Source organism: Mesitornis unicolor, unplaced genomic scaffold, assembly GCF_000695765.1.
Source record: "Mesitornis unicolor isolate BGI_N332 unplaced genomic scaffold, ASM69576v1 scaffold21841, whole genome shotgun sequence".
NCBI classification, from domain to species: domain Eukaryota; kingdom Metazoa; phylum Chordata; class Aves; order Mesitornithiformes; family Mesitornithidae; genus Mesitornis; species Mesitornis unicolor.
Window position 1 is genome coordinate 1 of NW_010164715.1, and position 19,019 is coordinate 19,019.

The following is a 19,019-nucleotide window of genomic DNA, read 5'->3' on the forward strand; positions in this document are numbered from 1 at the left end:
ATATAAATATATATAAATAATATAATATAAAATAATAAAATAGTTAAACTAGTTAATGCTAGCTAAAATCTCCTCTCTGATACTGTTTTATGCAATTGTTAGGATCACTTTCCTGCTACAGGGCTGCCCAATTCCCTGGTGCTGTTAAATCCGTCAAGTTCTTTCCCAGTATGACCTAGAAGAACTACTTCCTTTGCAATTTTTTTGGACCTATATATTAGCACAATCTTTTCCATAAGGCAAAAATTCAAAAGTCCTATTCCACTCAGACATTTTGCCTACTTGTTGATTTCTGATTATACTAACCACTGAACTTAAGTGAAGAAGTAGAATCAGTCACAGGCTAGAAAAGTCCCAGCCATGGTTTATTCACTTCTGTTTTGCAGTGAATATTATCAAGTAAAAGGTTGATAATTTTTCCTTCTCCTCCATTTAGCTCAATCATAACATTCTATTACTAGCAAAGAAGAGATGCTAACAGTTTTCTCATTACACTAAAATTTTAATTTCAAGTATAGGAGCATCTGGCTATCCTTGATCTGAAAGCCTGTGCATTTTAAACCCATGCTGAAACAGAACACAGCCAAAGGAGACAAGGATTATTTGATGGGAGGATTATTCCAACAACATTGAATGTAGCTAAAGTTCACGCATAAAACATCAGCTAAGCAGGAAACTGTTAATTTGAAATAATAAGCAACACACATTGAATAACTAAGTGACTAATACTGCAAATAAAAAAATTAGCCAGTATAATCAATCACACATAGATTTTATGTGTGTTTAAATGTTATTAATTTCTGTAATATGTAACAGAAAACTGTTGAAGAAAATTAATTTAAAATAGCAGCTAACTTATCTATTCTGCCATTAAACAGTCGTTGAATAGTCACAGTAATTTCTATGTTTTTTAGTATCAAAACCTGTCAGGAGATAAAGAAATTATTCAGTATAGCCATCTTTTAAAATAGGATAGCAGTAGCAAATTTTAAACAGAATCCTTATTTTTCAGATAAATTCTAGCAATTTTCTATGTGCATCCAGAATAATGAATACGTCTATTACTATTTAACATTAAAGTCTCATATGTAAAAAAAACAAATTGTATTAAGGGTGACTGAAAGATGTACTGAGTTGTCCAAATGACTATCTGCTAAGCTACACCCCAAAATGCTTTTACTTGGACATTTTTTTCAAAATGCTCATCAACACTTCCTACCACTGAAACCTATCATGCTCTCCTAAACACTTAAATGTGTTAAACATTCTCACTAACATCAAGTTATAATCTCTTTTCAATACCCGTAAAGGAATTTTTAAAACTCGGGCACTTTTTAGTAGCATAACAGAGACAGCTGGAAAAGAATTTTAATATACACATAGTTTAGTGTACATATTCCAGTCTAAGCATTTGTAAAACCAGAAACAGATTTGGGCAAGGAGAGTTCTTTAAAGTTGGCATTAGAAAGGCATGGTCAAATCAACATCTGCCAAAGAACCCCAAAAAACACACTTACCCCTGTAAAGCTTTGTGAATTCGTTCACATTTAGCCCGAAGAGTCTGAAAAATGCCTACAGACAAATACAAAAAAAAAAAGAAAAAAGGCTTAGATACCTTGTTTCTCCTTTACATTTCCGTAAGTGTAAGATTTCATAAAAGCATTTGGAAGAAAAACTAAGATAAAGGTATCTATTGAAGTATGAAGTCTCTTCATAATGTTTCTGATTCCCATTTCTGCCAGGAAACAGGCTTTTAAGATTTGACAAATGTATTACTTCCCTTTATCTCATTATTCCAGATGCATTGGTTCATGATCATATGGAAAGGATGACACAAACACTTCGTAATAGGATTGAAATGGCAGGTCTGACTTACTTATATCTATAAAATATTTACAACCATGCAGATTCTGCTTCTTGATCCTTTCACCGACTCACTGCAGATTCTTAAACAGGAAACTTTAACTCTTTGGATTTGCAAGTCTTGGCTCTTTTCCTTGGTAAAGGTTGACCCTCCACTACAGCTGACAGTCCCATAACTTACTTTTAATTTTTTCTTGCTTTTGTTCAACCTCTGAGGTCTAGGCATGGGCTACTTTGTATTTTTTATTTATTTGTGACGAAATACTTCATCTATCTGTGGATGTTCTCCAGTTTGTTGATGCTAATGAAAGTTAGAAACAAATACACGCAGATCTGGCCAATTTTATCTTTCTCAGATGCGTATTCCCCCCACTACTCTATGCAAACACCATTCCCCCCCCCTTCCCCCCCAAAAAAAATAAAATTAAAATGTCTTTCTTCTGTTCAAGCAATAAAGGCAATTTTCTGACTCCTGGAGCAGAAACTTCTGCCTGCTAACTTTATCTATATGTCCTGTACTCAGTCCTGCCAAAAATGCAGGTGTTTGCACCATGATAATTCCTGAGATTCTTGCCTGGATGCTTACTTGGAGAAGAAAAAACAAATTATGTAGTGCAAGTGGAAAGGTTGTTCAGCCCTGAGAAACTATATTCCCATTTGTTTCTCTTTAACCTTCCTTTCTTCCTTTTGTCTTGAAGGAATTTATTTTCAAGTAAGAAGCATATCACTAATCTATAAAGCAGAATAGTAATTTATTTGCTTAATGATAACCGTATCTGTCCCTCCTAGCCTGAACTAACTCACTCACATTCAGCTAGAAGGAGGAAACACTGAAGAAGAAAAGTGGGATGGGAAACGGTATTAATTAAAAATCATTCATGTAAAATTAATTAGCTGAAAAAAAAGAGAGGACTTAAAAGAGTAAAAGGGTGAGGAATCAAAGTAGGGAGAAGTGCGAGTTACTAGTTTTGGGTGAAGAATGACTGAAGAATAAAATTCTCCTGAATTAAGTACCTGGATTATCTTCCATGATATTCAGAGCCTCAATAGCAGCAGCTGCTAACAAAGGAGGTAGGGATGCAGAAAAGCAGTAGCCTTGACCAGACAATCGCTGTGGGGGGAAAAGAAAAAAAGAAAAAAGGAAAAAAAAATTGCTTTTTGTTCATAGCAGCATATACAATGTTTTAAGTTAAATAATGTACATTTGAATAACCTCTCCTCCACACTTACAGGTACATGGAAAGATTTAAAAGTAGATCTCCAATTCACCTACAAAGTTTCATATAATCAAACAGTTTCTGTACGGAAACAGATGTTGCAAAATAATTTATATCATAACACTCCTTGCACATTGATATTAGTAACTAGCTCTCATTTCTAAGTATGTAACCCTGCCATACCATATAAAAATGAGACCTGGCTTACCTGATGGTCAATAATGAATGACCTTCCACAGCAAAATCCTCCAATAGAAGCCAGTGAATTTTCCATGTTTGCACTAATAAGATCTATATCATCAATCTGCCAATTAAATTAAAAAGTTAAGAGATGCATCAAGATTATTTATAAGATAAACCTATTAAAGATGTGTCTTGTTTCATATTATTATGAATACTAGAGAAGACCCACCAAACTATCTCAAAATTAAGCTACCATCAAAGTAACAATTTTAAGCAATATAACAGGACTTTAGAAATTTGTATTTATGGATATGCAGACAATTTACATAGGATCACCCTTTTCCAGGCACTGCAATGTGAAGAACACAAAATTACATGGATGCTGGTGACAAGTCCTCAAAGCACTTAGTGTGACAGTGTCCTTCAAGAATGTAAGTAGTTCCACTGCAGTCAGTGGGAGTTAGAATATGATTGAAATTGAGCATAAGACTTGTTAAACCAGAGTTTGAACCTCGGAGACACAATTGTCCTATTTCACGTGTTACTTGCAAATATATTTTTCACCAGGCTCTGTAGGCACACTGATGACCACTGAAAAAAATACACATTCTGAGAAGACAAAACTGAAAGATTATGTTTGTGAATTAATTTAACATAAAAGCCAATTGATCAGATGGGACTTGGCCAGCATCACCACAGCACCATTTGTTTCCTTTTCTAAAGCTGTTTAACATTCATTTTCTCTTTTTCCCATTTGGTATTAAGACAACAATAGGAGATAGGGGAAGACAAAATAATTATCAGAATTTTGTATTTCACTTCCAATCTGAGCTTGGACACTGTCAGAATGTAGTGTGAGATGCTTCATACTAACACTGGCAACCAAAAGAGCACTTATTCCTTCCCCAGCTCAGGTGGCTGTGGCAACAAATAACTGCAAGGATACCATCTTGGATTTCCAAACTGAAGATAAATATATATCACCTGAATAAATACCACGAAAGGTAGACTCTCGGAAAAACAGTTTGGCTTAATCTGCAGGTAAAGTAGTAAGATGATATCTCTGAAAGGATTGTCAAAAGCTCAATCCTATTTTTCCCCAATAGCGTAAAAGGCAATAGAGCAAAGTAGGTTGGCTATACACTGAGAGCATTTCTCTGACTTACCGCTAGTCCCCAAATATTTCTGTATAAGCATGACACTTATGTACCTGCAGCTGAAAAATACTGCAATCATCATCTCACTGAGTGTCCAAAAAAACAATGAAATTATGCATTTAAAAAATTATTTTGTTATCTTCCTCTCTAAAGATAAGCAAAATACTAAGCACATGAAAGAAAAGTGCCAAGAACTGGAAGTTTTAAGACTGATAAAGTATGTTTACATTTTTATCATACACAATTAAATGCCACAGGTATAAGAAATAAATTGTGCAATCTGCTTCTGTACAAGTCTCTTGTTCACAACAGAACTCACAAAAAAGGCACTTACATTTATTCCAAAATGTTCAGTAATTCCTCTTCCATGTTCTCCAAGGACTCCAAAGGAAAGGCTCTCCTCCAAAAATATTCTAACTTTGTATTTATACTTTAATTTTACCTAAAACAGAGAAAAAGATATATAATGCAAGTTAAGGTCATCAGAATTTGGTAACAAAATACGTGGAAAAGGTAAGATAAAGACAGACAAGTATCCTGAATACTGCAAAAATGTCAGACATTTTAAAAGCCTTCAGAATTCTTTCACGATACAAGACTAAATTCCATAAATGTTCATGTACCAAAAAAATTATTTTTTTTAACAGGCTATCATGTACTTTCAAGATAATGAATTTTCACAGCATTTCTTCCTTTATCTACTAGAATACGGTCTGCACAAAAATCCAATTTATGCTGAGTAGTTAATGTTTGCCTTGGTGTCACTGTTTGTGACAGCTGTGTGAAGATTTCTTTGAAACTTCATCTTTTTTTTTTAGATATAACTTAGTTTAACAATTTAGTGTCATACAGCATAGCTGAAAATACACTTTTTAACCTGCAAACTATATTAAGATCATAACCAGATATTCATTTGCAAGTCTTACTACATATAGCTTCAAAATTCTAATCCTGATCGGAAGTTTCAAAATAACAAAAGATTGGGAACTGCCATTTCATGACCACTTGAGAAAACAAGTAGGTAAACAAAAACTATCATGCAGAGCTTTTCTATGAATGATAACTATACGATACTAGTATTTTATTAGCCACATGTCTTGATAGTCATATTTTAAAAGGCAAATTGAAACAACTTACCAGTTCTGGAAGAGGGCAAAGATCTCCTGTGTTCATATACAATCCTTCCACCACAATAAACCTTCGAGTTACACGGGCCTTGCGAGGATTCTTCAGAGAAAGAGATGGTTACAGTTCATATAAATTGTTACTGACACGATTTTTTTATAGGAAAGGACAGTAATTGGAAGGGAATGAAGATGATGTCTCTTTTTCAAGTAAGCTTTTCCTTTGGTTTAAACTTCATATTTACTATTTGCAACAAAGGTTAAAATAACATATTGGACTAGTTTTTCTATATTTTGCAATAATGTTAATGCTTTTAACTCTTACAGAAGATTTAAGATGCCTCATTTTGCAACAAACCATAACCAATTCATTTGAACTTAATGAATAACATACAAGTGATTTCAACAAGCAGTTTGTGCACCAGGATTCTCAGTGGAGCACAAAGCTCACAAGTTATGTCTTCATAAAACACAATCCAAAAGTATTCATAACATTCAAGATGCAATCTCCTTGTCTGATCTCTGGACAATATAGGCCATAGGAATATTCAGCACTGGTTTCTGCTTAAACTTCAATTATATGGTTTGAGTTTAGTTGTTTAAAATGCCATTCCCCTGGTATTTACTTTAAACCTTATTGATATCTTCTGTTCAAGGCTATTAAGTCGCACTTCTTACCTCTTTCAGTTCTTTGTAAAAAGGTTCAGAAAACATCTATTTGACTTTTCCGAGTGGTAGGCACCAAAACTAGGCATAGTCCACTCCACAGGTTGGACCAACTCTAGCGGTAGGACCTACCCCTTCCTAGTCAGTATCTCTTAGTTATACACACATGGTCTATATTAAGTTCTTGGCCACCAACTTCATGTTCACATTCAGCTAATTACATTAAGAAACTTTAACCATGTAGCTAAATCAAAGCACTCTGCTCTAACAAACCAAATGTGTTACATAAATTGCATGACTAGTCTGTCAACCACATTTAAAAACTCGTGTAAACATTATCTGACAAAATGTATTTTTCATGAAGTTATGTTAACTAGTCTGTTGTCTATGAATTTGCTATTTATGAGATCCATTACTGATTTAGACTGATGTTAAGCTGATGGGCTTACACAGTTGATCTACTTTACTTTCTCTGCGTGTTAGCACAAAGTCAACTTTCTTCCAATTGTCCATAACTTTCCAGCACTCTGCGAACAAGACTCATAATGGTGATAGCTTGCAAGCTAATTCTTTTAAAACTAATTTAATCAAGTTATCTGTACTTGCTGTTCTTGATTTTAGTAGTTGCTTTTGGACACCCTTTTGTATTACAGGAAGAATGAGAAACAAGTCAAACTGACCCAAATATTTCAAGAGAGAAAACATCTGAAGAGCACAAGATAAGGGAAAAGTCAAAGCAAAAAAATTAGTAACTTTGAGGGTTAAGACTAGCTGCTTTTTTGTTGACTTTTCAGTGTGGCATTTGAACTGATAATTAACTTGCATGATTTGCAGATCCTCCTAGAAGCTATGCTGATGCATATGGAGGACAGGGAGGTGATTCAAGACAGCCAGCATGGCTTTACTAGGGGCAAGTCCTGCCTGACCAACCTAGTAGTTTTCTACAGTGGAATGACTGCATCAGTGGACAAGGGAAGAGCTATGGATGTCATCTATCTGGACTTCTGCAAAGCCTTTGACACAGTTCCCCACAACATCCTTCTTTCTAAGATGGAGAGGTATGGATTTGATAGGTGGACCATTCAGTGGATAAGGAATTGCCTGGATGGTCGCACCCAGAGGGTAGAGGTCAATGGCTCGATGTCCAGGCAGAACGGTGACAAGTGGTGTCCCTCAAGGGTCTGTACTGGGATCAGTGCTGTCTAATATCTTCATTATTAGGAAGCTCAGTTCCTGTGAGCTCAGTTCAAGTGGTTACAAAAAGGCAAATATTTAAATATTTTTTTAATTGATCTTAATTACATACGCAACATTAACTGCTTAGAGATTTATGAAAACGAAATAATTGCCTACAGCATTGCATCCATTCAACTGCACAACCTAGCAAAAATTGTGGGGGAGGTGGCTCAAAAGACTATGAATATTTTTCAAAGGAATGGTACCTTTTGATCTTCAGTCTCTTGTTCTTTCAACAGTTGTTCAAGGTCAGCCATATCATTATGCTTAAATAACTTGATGCTACTACGAGATGCTTGTAATCCCTTCTGAATAGCAAAGCAGGCAGCTTCATCTCTGTAAATACAGCAAGCCCTTTTAAGTTTGCACTCAGTTTAACAATTATTCAAAGAAAGCTGTCCCGCTTCTGTGCGGATATCTGTACTTAGGTGTAGTTAAAACCAGATTTATTAAAGCATCGTATATTTTATTCACATTTTGAAAACTCATTTCCAAAGCTTCTCAAGTTTCCTATGCAAGCCAACAGGCTTTTCCTTCAAGTGTATACTGGTCCTTTTGTTTGTATGTGCCAGCAGTTTATCTGAGCACAGCATTCCAGGGACCTGGTACTATACCATGGTAATCATCCAAGAAACCTCTCACTCCATTTGCTCTGGGTCTTAGAAAGAAGGTGCAAAGATGTGCCTGTAACATTTATAGTGGTTCTCCAAGTATTCATAATCTCCTTTTTAATATTCTTTCAAAATTACTATCGCAGTGGTGAAAGAACTATCCACGATATTAAAATGCTGGAAAAGCAAATCTCTGAGCATGATAGGGTATGCAATTTCATAGCTGCTTAAGTCAAGTAATCTTTTAAAAGTGGCAACTAAATCAAAATGTCTGCACATGTGAAATGCAGTAGTTTCAACCAAGTTGTTTTTAAAGATGGTGATATTTTTTGTTAGTGAGAAGCTGAAATAGTACAAGACGTGACACTTCAGGACATGGTTCAGTGGGCATGGTGGTGCTGGGTTGACAGTTGGACTTGATGATCTTAAGAGATCTTTTCCAGCTTTAATGATTCTATGACAGCTAAATCCAGGATATGCTGGCATCTTGAATACTGTGCACAGTTCTGGTCATTTGCCTTAAAAAAGCTGATCCAGAAAATCTTCAAATATGACCAAAACACATGATCAAAGCTATGAAAGAACTTCTATAAAAGAAGTCAAATAGGCTGCAAGCTTTACACTTAGAAAAGAGAGCGCTGAAGAAGAATTTTTGGCAGACAAGTACAAAAGCACTCACTCACTCCCTCCATGGAGAAGATGCATCAGTTCACTGTATTAAAATTAAATGCATCAACTGAAATTAGTAGGTGTTATACTCAAAACATGTATTTCTTCATATGTTTTCATAAAATGTTCATGTTAAACTGTGGAATTACATGCCATAGGAACATTGTGGATATTAAAGATGTAAAGGTACTAAAAGAATAGGAAGGTTTAAGAAAAAAAAATTAAGTATCTCGAGTACTACTAAATCCAAACCCTCCTTTTTGGCTCAGAAAGTTTTGGGTATTGTTACATTGTTTCTCCTGTTTTTTCACTCTTCCCTAGACAAATGATGACTGGCTATTCTCAGGGACCAGTGGGCCTGCTGAATCCTTAGTTTAACTCTACATAGCTGTTCTTATGTTATTTTAATATGTACCAATATCTATCCAACTAATCCACTGCAAATATGCATGAGGGGAAAAACCATCATGGTGAAAAGCCAGCAGTAAACAGGAGAAAAGCAAATATGACTGTAGCTCTTAAGAAGAAAACTAGGTATCTGACTTCTGTTAGTTCCTACAGGCACAAGTTTGGTGGGTTTTTTTTTGTTTGTCTGTTTTTTTCAGCTGAGTGCCCAAGTCTGCTCTTCCATGATAAAAGCAGTAACTTATTTGATTTGGAGTATTTGGCAAAGAGAAGATAATTATCTTTCTATACCAAAGTACTTTAACAAACCCAGCATTATTTTCTAAAAGGTTAACATAATACTATTAACAACAAAGAAAAACTGAAAAGAAAACTCTTTAATCTGGAATTTCCCAAGTAGAAAACAATACTTACACAAACACAATGTCCCCTCTTTTTGAATATGCAGGAATAGCACTGGCAATTGTTGCAAACCCATATGAGTATATAATAGCTTCCTCTGCCCTCATGAATTTTGCTAGTCGTTCTTCTAGTTCTAAGTGCACATCTATTTGAGAGAAAAGTTGAGAATAGCTTAGTTTATTTGTTTTAGAAAGTACTGTATTAGAAATGCTATCTCTACTTTTAGCAATCATCAAACTGAAGAAAACAGAGTGTTTAATTGTAGTGTTACAACTAATAACTTCCCAAAAAGCAGCTGCAACCAATCCAACCTTACTTAAAATGACAAGCAACCAATCAGAAGCTTTGACAGATCTGAAAACATATAATGTGGTTCTCTCATGTTCTTATGTAATGGTAATTAAAGTCTACTTGTGACTAGGTCACAAGTAAATGAAGCAGCATTCCTCGACTGTGACTAGGGAGCACAGTTACTGCAGCCAGACACCAAACAGCTATGTAATTTATAGCAATTAATGAGGTCCTTTTGGCAGACTGTCAGTTCTCCCAAGCTGATGCTTCCACTGTGTATAGCATAGCTATCATTGTAACAGAAAACTGCTCCTATCAGGTTGCAGTTACATACCACCTCTTGAACACACTTCAGTCAATTGAAGAGGTTGCCATCTCCATGCCAGAGATTATTCACCCCCAAGATAAACTGACACAATTACACACACAAGCATTTCCCAGAAGAATTTGGTCAAAGTGACCTGTGCTAGAAACAAAACAACATTAAATCAAAAGATTAAGAAGGGTAATAGCACATGGTAAGTGGATTTCTGCTATAGTTTGCTAAAACAAACTATTCTGCATCAAATATTTGAATTGCATAACTCTCTTGCCACTACCTGCTTCTGCTAGCAAACATTAGTCAGAGAACTATGCCTTCTAACAACTGAAAATAAACAAGATTAAAGGGCAAATAGAGGTCCTTGGTGTGTGACTTGAAAGATTACCATTGGCCAAATGTTACCATTTTGCAATTATTGAAACATCATTGAAACTAAAATCAAATGAGGCAACATCAGTTAAAAATACAGATTCAATAGCCTATGAGGCACAGTTAAGTCAATGCTGCTATTTCTAGTCAGGTATCAACAACAGCAAGGCTGTAGGAAAAAAGGGCTTTCTAAAAAAAACCAAACAAACACAACAACAAACCAAAATAAAAAAATCTTAATTTTGACATACTAAACAAGAATCTAAAATAACCTTCCCCCAAAAGGGCACACCCACTCAATTCATGTATTTATACAATTAAAGCAAAAGGTATGCCTTCAAACAACAGCCTCCCAATCACAGTCAAGAGCAATTTTATCCATAGACTGCAGAACTTTAAATCTTCAACAATCCTTTTCTAGTGTTCACCTAGAAAATAGAATGGAAAGGAATTCTTTCATTTGGTTTTCCACTGGTTTTAAACGAAAAAAAAAAAGTTTAATAATTTATCATTTAAAAGCTTTCTTTTGCTACCTATTGCTTTGATCCAGCTATATAAGGTATACCAGGTAAACCAAACATTTGGATAAGCCTAGAACAGCCTTTCTTCTCCAAAGTCTTTGAAAGGAAGGATACTGATTAGAGTTATCTAATCTACTTTCTGACAGAGGTTTTAAGTGGTCATTTTTCGGAATTTTTGAATCTTTTTCTTTAGCGTTACATGGACTTCAGGACCAATAAAATAATCTCCAGTCAGGCTTCAAAACAGGATGGATGAACTTTGATTGAAGTACTGAACAAAGTGCCCAAGAAAGATCTTTTTTTCTGGCAGCAAGCACTAAAATAAGGGGCTGGCCACATGGCACTTAATACACGCAATATAAACAACATTCAGCCAGAAATTTTCCTTCTTGAAGCCCTGCCAATAGGGACTAACAAATCAGAGGAAACAAGGACTTATCTACTACTTTCAGCTATTGATACCTAATGGAGAAAAAAAATGTTTTGTTTGAGTGTAAAGGATGACCTATATCCTTTAACTTCAAAACTGGAAAAGATGACGAGACCATCACAGTTATAAATGAAAACTTGAATGCTTCTCATTGGACTTTACATAGCAACAACCACTACTACACTCAGCAAGGACTATGTAAAAAAAGTAGGTGAAAGAAATAGTGTCAGCTCTAATGAGCTAATGATATATAATCAGATCTGTGATAATGAAAAAATTTTACAAGCCTAGTAAATTTTGCCAAAGGCAAGAATATTTAAGTTGAGAATGACATACAGCATGCACAAATGTGATACAATATTACATAAGGGCGTTAATGCTTTGTACAACTGTGATGTTGATAAGCTTAAGACAGTATTAATTAAGGCTTCACTACCATTCCACCATGATAAAAACATAACATTACCAGAGTCTTTTTATTGTTTATTGCAATGGTTGGCTTTAGTCTGGTTACATCACCTGGATTAGCCAAGTTTCAGTGAAAGCTGCAAAGGCTACCTAAAGTATATTTGCTGAGAGAAAGACATGACTGGAACAGCTTTCCACATAAATATTAAACCTTAATAAAGCTATTATTGTCAACAACTGCTTTTAAGTGTCAGTTTAGCGCCCAGCATGTGCTCACATGCAAGTCAAAAGCAGAAGAACTGAGACCAGAACCCACATTATCTTCCACATATTTTATCAGGTAGTCAGTCCTGATCTGCACAGTAGTACTGAAATTGTGGCTGCCAGACAATCAACAACAGCCATAAAAAAAACCCCACTACCAAAAAAGTTATATGACCCTCAGCTGTCATTGTGGAGAAAGTAACCATAAAGATTCATTTATGTGTGGATACACTAGTATTTCAAGCTTACAATAGGATAAAAGCATGGATGCAGCTTTAAGGGATGCAGCACAAAGCAAAAATGTCTTATCAGGAACTCATTCAATCTACAAAATCCATTCAAACAGGCAGATATCAAGAGAGAGAATCAAGAGATATCAATGGAGAATCAAGTCTCCATTCAAAATAAACCATAACATGATATCCACATTTCCAGGTAAAGAGATCTCTAATACTGATAAGAAATATCAGACCCTAGCAGATAGTTCTGAATGTAACAATTTACAATCATCAGTTAAATCCTATATAGTCAAGTAAGAGGCAACTTTGTAGTTCTGGACACAACATGACTCATTTACCAGTCACAGCATAGTAAAAATTGCATTAAAAGTCCGAGGCATAAAACATCACTGACATAAGAGGTGTTTCTTATCAGAGATTCGTAATTCTGAAATACTCAAATGTTAAATGCAAGGGAAAACGGGAAGACAGTTTGGGATCCAACAAGAACTGCAGGTGTTTGTCTCAAATTTTAAACGAGTTCTTTGTTACTTTATTTGTAAAAGATGATATCTCAAGTAGGTGAGTATAACATAATTCCTTCACTAGTGACATCATGCAGCAATATCATAGATTATATTCCTTGCTTTATGAAATGAAGCATTTACACAAAAAATTCAAAAGCCAATAAACAGCAACCAAACTAAATACAAAAGATATATAGTCTGGATCTTAGCATTAGACAGCCAAAGGCAGCAGGAAACAACCCACAGAATCTCTCACTTACCAGAGAAAAATAAACTTCTAACCAGTCTGTTTTGAAAAATTATGAGAAAGAAATAAAGTGAAAGATTTCACAAAACTTAAAATCAGCCTGGATTCAAAAGGCAGGAGGCATTAGTCCAGAAGTTTGTTTGAGCTTTTCAGTGTTTTTGAAGGAAAAAAAGAAGTTTGTATGAATTACCAGTACATAAAGGATGGCTACCAAGAAGATGAAGACTCCCTTTTCACAAGGAGTCACATGGAAAACACAAGGGGTAATGGACACAAGTTGCTTCTGGAGAGATTCCGACTGAACTCCAGAAGAAATTTTTTTATCATGAGATCAATCAGACATTGGAATAATCACACAGGGGAAGTGGTGAATTCTCCTACTTTTGTCGGTTTTAAGAGTCAGCTTGACAGGGTGCTGACTCATCTCATTTAAACTATACTTTTACCTTGAGAGATCCTTGTGGTCCTTCCAACCTGGTATTCTATGGTTCTATTAATTCCAACAGATCACTGCTGAATTGTGATCAGTGAGGGATTCTGACTTCCTAAAAGCTCTCTACCAATCAATGAGCTACTATTCAGAAATGAATTATCGTTCTAGGCTAATGATACAAATCTTACAGATTGTTCAAAGACTTGACTCCATTCTGATATATAGACTTCTAACAAATCAATATATTGGTTTATTGCCTAAAGGACTGGCTTGATTAACTGAGAAAGTTTCAAGTTATTCATGAATTCAAGTCAAGGCTATAGCTTGACTCTGAAATCATTGGAGTACAAATATACTCTGAATTCCATCACCTCTGGAAAGAGACGGGAAAGTTCACAAGATGATGAGTCAATGGTTTTAGCCGGCAACTGTCCAGCTATTCATGTATTACTCCTTGGTTTCCATGCAGTATTTCAGAACATAAATGCCTAAAAAGAGCTATTTCCAGAGGTCAAGGCTATAGCTTGACTCTGAAATCATTGGAGTACAAATATACTCTGAATTCCATCACCTCTGGAAAGAGACGGGAAAGTTCACAAGATGATGAGTCAATGGTTTTAGCCGGCAACTGTCCAGCTATTCATGTATTACTCCTTGGTTTCCATGCAGTATTTCAGAACATAAATGCCTAAAAAGAGCTATTTCCAGAGGCTGATTTTTAACAATTTACTACTTCTTAAGATGAATGAAAAACCCTTAGTAACACCTGTTCACATCATAAAATCTCTTAATCACAACATTAAAATTATCAGTAAAGGAGAACTTCATTCTAACTACAGCATTAGATAAATTTAACCAATAATCTTTATCACAGAAATCAGACTGCCCTCTTGTGGTCTACTTAGAAACCTATTATTAATTTACACTTAAATTTTATCATGCACAATTAAACACCAACATGTTTATTTTCTCTTTCTACTAACACTATTAATCCTTAATGATTACAGTAAAAAGTGTGTTAGAGGGTAACTGTTCTTCAACAGCGTTAGAAATAATTTGCTGCTTACCTACCAAACCAGTCTGAACATCTTTGAAGGCAGATCAAAGAAAGTTACTCACCAAAAGTACCATAGAATCCTCTAGGTCCACAAGTGCCAACACCATATTTCTTCAGAGATGCCTGGGCTGCAGTCTTTAACAGAAAATACTTACATGAAATATTTATTCTTACATCAGACCTCTAACTTTTCTAAACATTTCACATCGACCATTTCATACCAATGTACACAGGCCAGTTCTTGCATGTGACACAACCAGCTTTACAGAAAGTATAATAATGTACTGAATTCTGTGAATTAATTTCACATCAAAACTATGTTAGACAAGTGTCTAAGCATAATTCCTTGTATTCTAATGATTAAGGACATTAGATAATAATGTAACTTGATAATCAGCTATTACACATTAAGTACACCATATTAAACTTCAGTAGAAAGACAAACTTAAATAGCACAGAATTACAAGCTTTATAATCTTCCTTGCTGTGTTAGAAGCATACTTCCTTGGCAAAGTTTGTGTTTTCTAAAGTCACTCTTAATTTCAAGATAACATATAAAGTAAAAGAGGAAAAAAATCACACAAATACAATAGCTGGAAGAACTCACCTTAACCTTGTCATTCTCCAAAAGTCCAAGAAAATTAAACGATGCAAAGTTAACACATTCCTTGCCATTAGCGGTGATTACGTGGGTGGGAGGACTGAAAACAAATTACAGACTTGTTGTTATAAATGAACAGTTGCCGTTTTCATAAACAATCAAACAGTACAGGAATTTTTCCTTTTTCAGCAGTAGAAAACACAGCTTTTTCAAGATTCCCTCTTTCCACGTCTTCCTTTGCAGCTGTCAATCAATATTTAAGTGTTAAGTCAGAAATATACTACCATACTAAGCAAACACTGTACTCCTGTAGTTTCAGAAAGAAACGTTAAATTCCTTCCCGAGGTATTTAGTTTAATGATTGGTTGTTGAAAGCTTAATTCATACAAAGATGACTCCTGAAGAGATAAATAGAGCTTCTTGTTTAAAAGCTAAGTGGTAACTATTTGACAGGAAGAATACTACAAATAGAAAGAAATTTCATTGCTACTTACTTCCATGATAAAAAATGAAATTAAAACCAGTGTTTTTGTCATAAAGCAAATCCACAATACCAATCTTGCACTGAATAGGGCTCCTGAAATACAGGTACTAGTTGTGAGTAGACAAACGTACTGTATTATCTGTCATCTTAAGTTTCCAATGCTGTTTAATCTGTAATGGTTTGAATAACTCATGTCATCAGGGAACACAGAAAGTGTGAAAACAGCCAACATTAACAAACAAACAAGAGTCTACGCAAATCTGCGTGCTGTATTCTGAAAGCAATTCTGGTTTGGCACTTACACACTCCAATACTACAAAATGAAAGTTTCAATTAATTACTCAGAGCATTAAGAAGTGTCAAAAGCCAAATATGAAATCTTATGTCTGGCCATTTCTGTATGTGTTGTCAGATACTATAGTTGAGATCCTATACTATTCCTCAAACACAATAGTTTCAAAAAGCTTTTCCCATGTGGAAACTAGCACTGAGCAATTTTCACAATCAAAATTAAGTAGGGCTGCTAAAATGTCAAATGCCTGTGCATAGCTGCTCCAGACATGGTTGCTGACAATACTTCAATGGGTACATTTGGTGTAATTCAAGCTATTCACTACAAGTTAAGAAAAACACTAAATTTCCCAAACTTCACTAAAAAAACTCCATGATTTTGTTTGACATCTGTTCACTTTAAGAACTGAGCACATGTTGCTTCAATCAAACAATTGTAGTGCTTACAAAACAGTTTTGGAAAGCTTTCCACTAACAGTACCTGTGTCATGCTGCCACAGCTCCACCTCTCAAACCTAGAAAACATACTAATATTCACCAATAACTTGTCCCTAACAAAGCTGCTGCCCTCATGAAAACATGGCCATACTTTGCTATCAGAATTTTATCCAGCCTTCTAAATTAACACTCATGGTTAGGCAGAAAACACTCATGGAAAAGCTTATTCTAGTGAATAATTACATCCAAAACATGAATGCTAACAGTATCATAAAACCTTCCTTGCAACATCAAAAACAAGTCGTCTTTGAAAAAGGAAAGCAGTGAAACACTTAATTTCTTTATATTTTCATGTATCTCACTTCCTTTAATATAACACAGTGCATTAGGTATGATGATTAAGGATAAGAGTTTTTGAGATACTGAGTGATTCAGCTGAAACTGTAAATAAAGTCACAATTTCAAGCTGTATTCAAAGAACTTGCAAGCAACTCGTTCAGAAATTGGCTTTATAGGACTGAAAGCACTCCATCCGTACTTGGACCTAAGCGTTGCATGTACTGAAAAATCAGTCACAGAATATTATAAAGTTGAAAGTCAGATCATTAGTGCCTTTTTATTTTAAAGCAAAATGAGAATCAGCACAAGAATTTTGGAAACAATGTTTTAGGAAAAAGGTTTACATTTCCTGAAGGAGATCTTGCACAACTAGGCTACCTCGCACAGATTAGTTAACAGAAAGGCTACTGAAAGAATCAGTTAATTTTTGGACAGTGACCGAGCTTTCATGGGTAACTTATTCACTGTTCATTCAAGATTGGCAATTTTTTTTTGTTTTTGTCAAGTCTCTGCATAATTGGCTTTGGTTATAATTTGACAGCATTACTGGGATTATGTAAATGTTCAGCAGAAAGGAGCATACTAACATAATGCACAAACTGCCTTGCATATTGAGGGAGGATGAAGTCTGCCTTCCACACACAGTGGGTCAAAATTTTTACCAAAATATTTAAAATTTCCTAAGTGGTTATGAGCCTATATAAACTATCCACACATTACTGCAAATACGCAACATTAAACCATCATATCGTAAGATAATTAAGATTTATGTGAATCGCCATTCATGGCAGACATTAACACATTCAAATCACTGAAAGAAGAGTACCTCATTAGCATCAATACAGCCCCCCTAAAATACTAATTCAAAAGGGAACAGAAATGCTCTGGAGCTGGAATTAGGATGCAGATGCTTTCATTTCTGTATCAATTCTGAAACGTGGGTTAAGTTTATAGCCCAAGTTACAACCTCATAACTGTTGAGCAACTTATGGGAAGGTAGTCAGTTTAGATAGGCAGTTTAGATCTTACAAGACAAATGCCAAGTTTTTCCCATAGCTATCATTAACAGCCACAACATATTAACATTCTGCCACAACACATTCCCTAGTTGTAAGCACCAGAAAGTTCTAAATAATTTAAACATTTTTCTGAATCAATTTGTTCAGACTTTTTTTTTTTCAGAACATCCAACACTTCCCTTAACTCCACAGTACTGCTTGTTTCAAAACTCTGAACAATAACCAAAGGGTTGTTCACATTACAGTTGATTAAAATAGGCATCTCTTTTCTAAGGCAGACTTTTCCATGATGGCAGAACCATCAAAATGGAGCTTCCTATGACAGCAAATATTGTGCTTCATCATCGCATTATTTCACATTACTAGTGTCACTAGAAGGATACTAAGAATGTTTATATTGTACAAGTTACTGACATAAACAAATCTGAAGCTTCTGAAAAAAATTTCAAAGTAATTTCCAAAATACTGCAACTCTTGCTGAAGTCAGCACAAATTTTAAAAGCCTCATAACATACCAGAAATCACTGCTGAGTCATAATCTCCTCACTAAACTTCACCATCAAGCATCTCCACTTCTGATTGTCCCGAGAGGAAGAACTTTTCATGGAGTGCCAAGTGACTAGCCACAAAATCAGTTTCTCCTGAAGTGATTTATGATTGCAGTTTTCCCCATCCCCTACACAGAAGCTGGTAACCACTTTTGAAGGTCTAAGTCTACATACTCAGGAAAAATAAAATAAATTACTACCAAATAATACAGATCGATAATGAAGGCAAAGGTAAAGTGTCTCTCCCCCTACTCCCAATGCTTAAAAATTTACAACACTTAAAGTAAGAAAGATTTTCTTAATAAGGTAGTCTTGATAATGTTGCAAAACCAAGACCATCTCTTCAGTAGCAAATTCAGTCCTGCTATCTAAATATGCAATTAATTTATAACAGGTTTTCAGGATAGGGAAATGTTTTGTAAGAAATATACTTTAAAATATGGACATCAAGTATTTGAGTTGAAAGCTAGAATTTATTCTGGTTACATTTACCCTGAAACAATGTTGTAGTTGAGAGCTGGGTGATCTTTTGGTACGGGAGGTACAAGAGGCTCTGGTTGCCATTCTTCAATCAACTCTTCTTTTTCCTAAACAGGAGAGAAGAAATATGACTCAAAAAGGATTTCCAATAGAAGTAATCTAATACACTAATAAACAGTTGGCAATAGTTGTATGAGAA

The 19,019-nt window shown here is 35.1% G+C and overlaps 1 protein-coding gene across 1 annotated transcript; it reads right to left on the bottom strand.

Moving 5' to 3' along the window:
• Positions 1-1,513: 1,513 nt before the first annotated feature.
• SPTLC1 (serine palmitoyltransferase, long chain base subunit 1) lies at positions 1,514-18,927 on the bottom strand (the record flags this gene model as incomplete). The annotated part of the gene is made up of 10 exons (XM_010194413.1): positions 1,514-1,572; positions 2,878-2,974; positions 3,289-3,384; positions 4,755-4,862; positions 5,558-5,647; positions 7,653-7,782; positions 9,546-9,678; positions 14,683-14,755; positions 15,228-15,321; positions 18,833-18,927. Coding segments are annotated over 10 exons (975 nt in total), but the record flags the coding sequence as incomplete, so codon positions are not given.
• Positions 18,928-19,019: the final 92 nt, after the last annotated feature.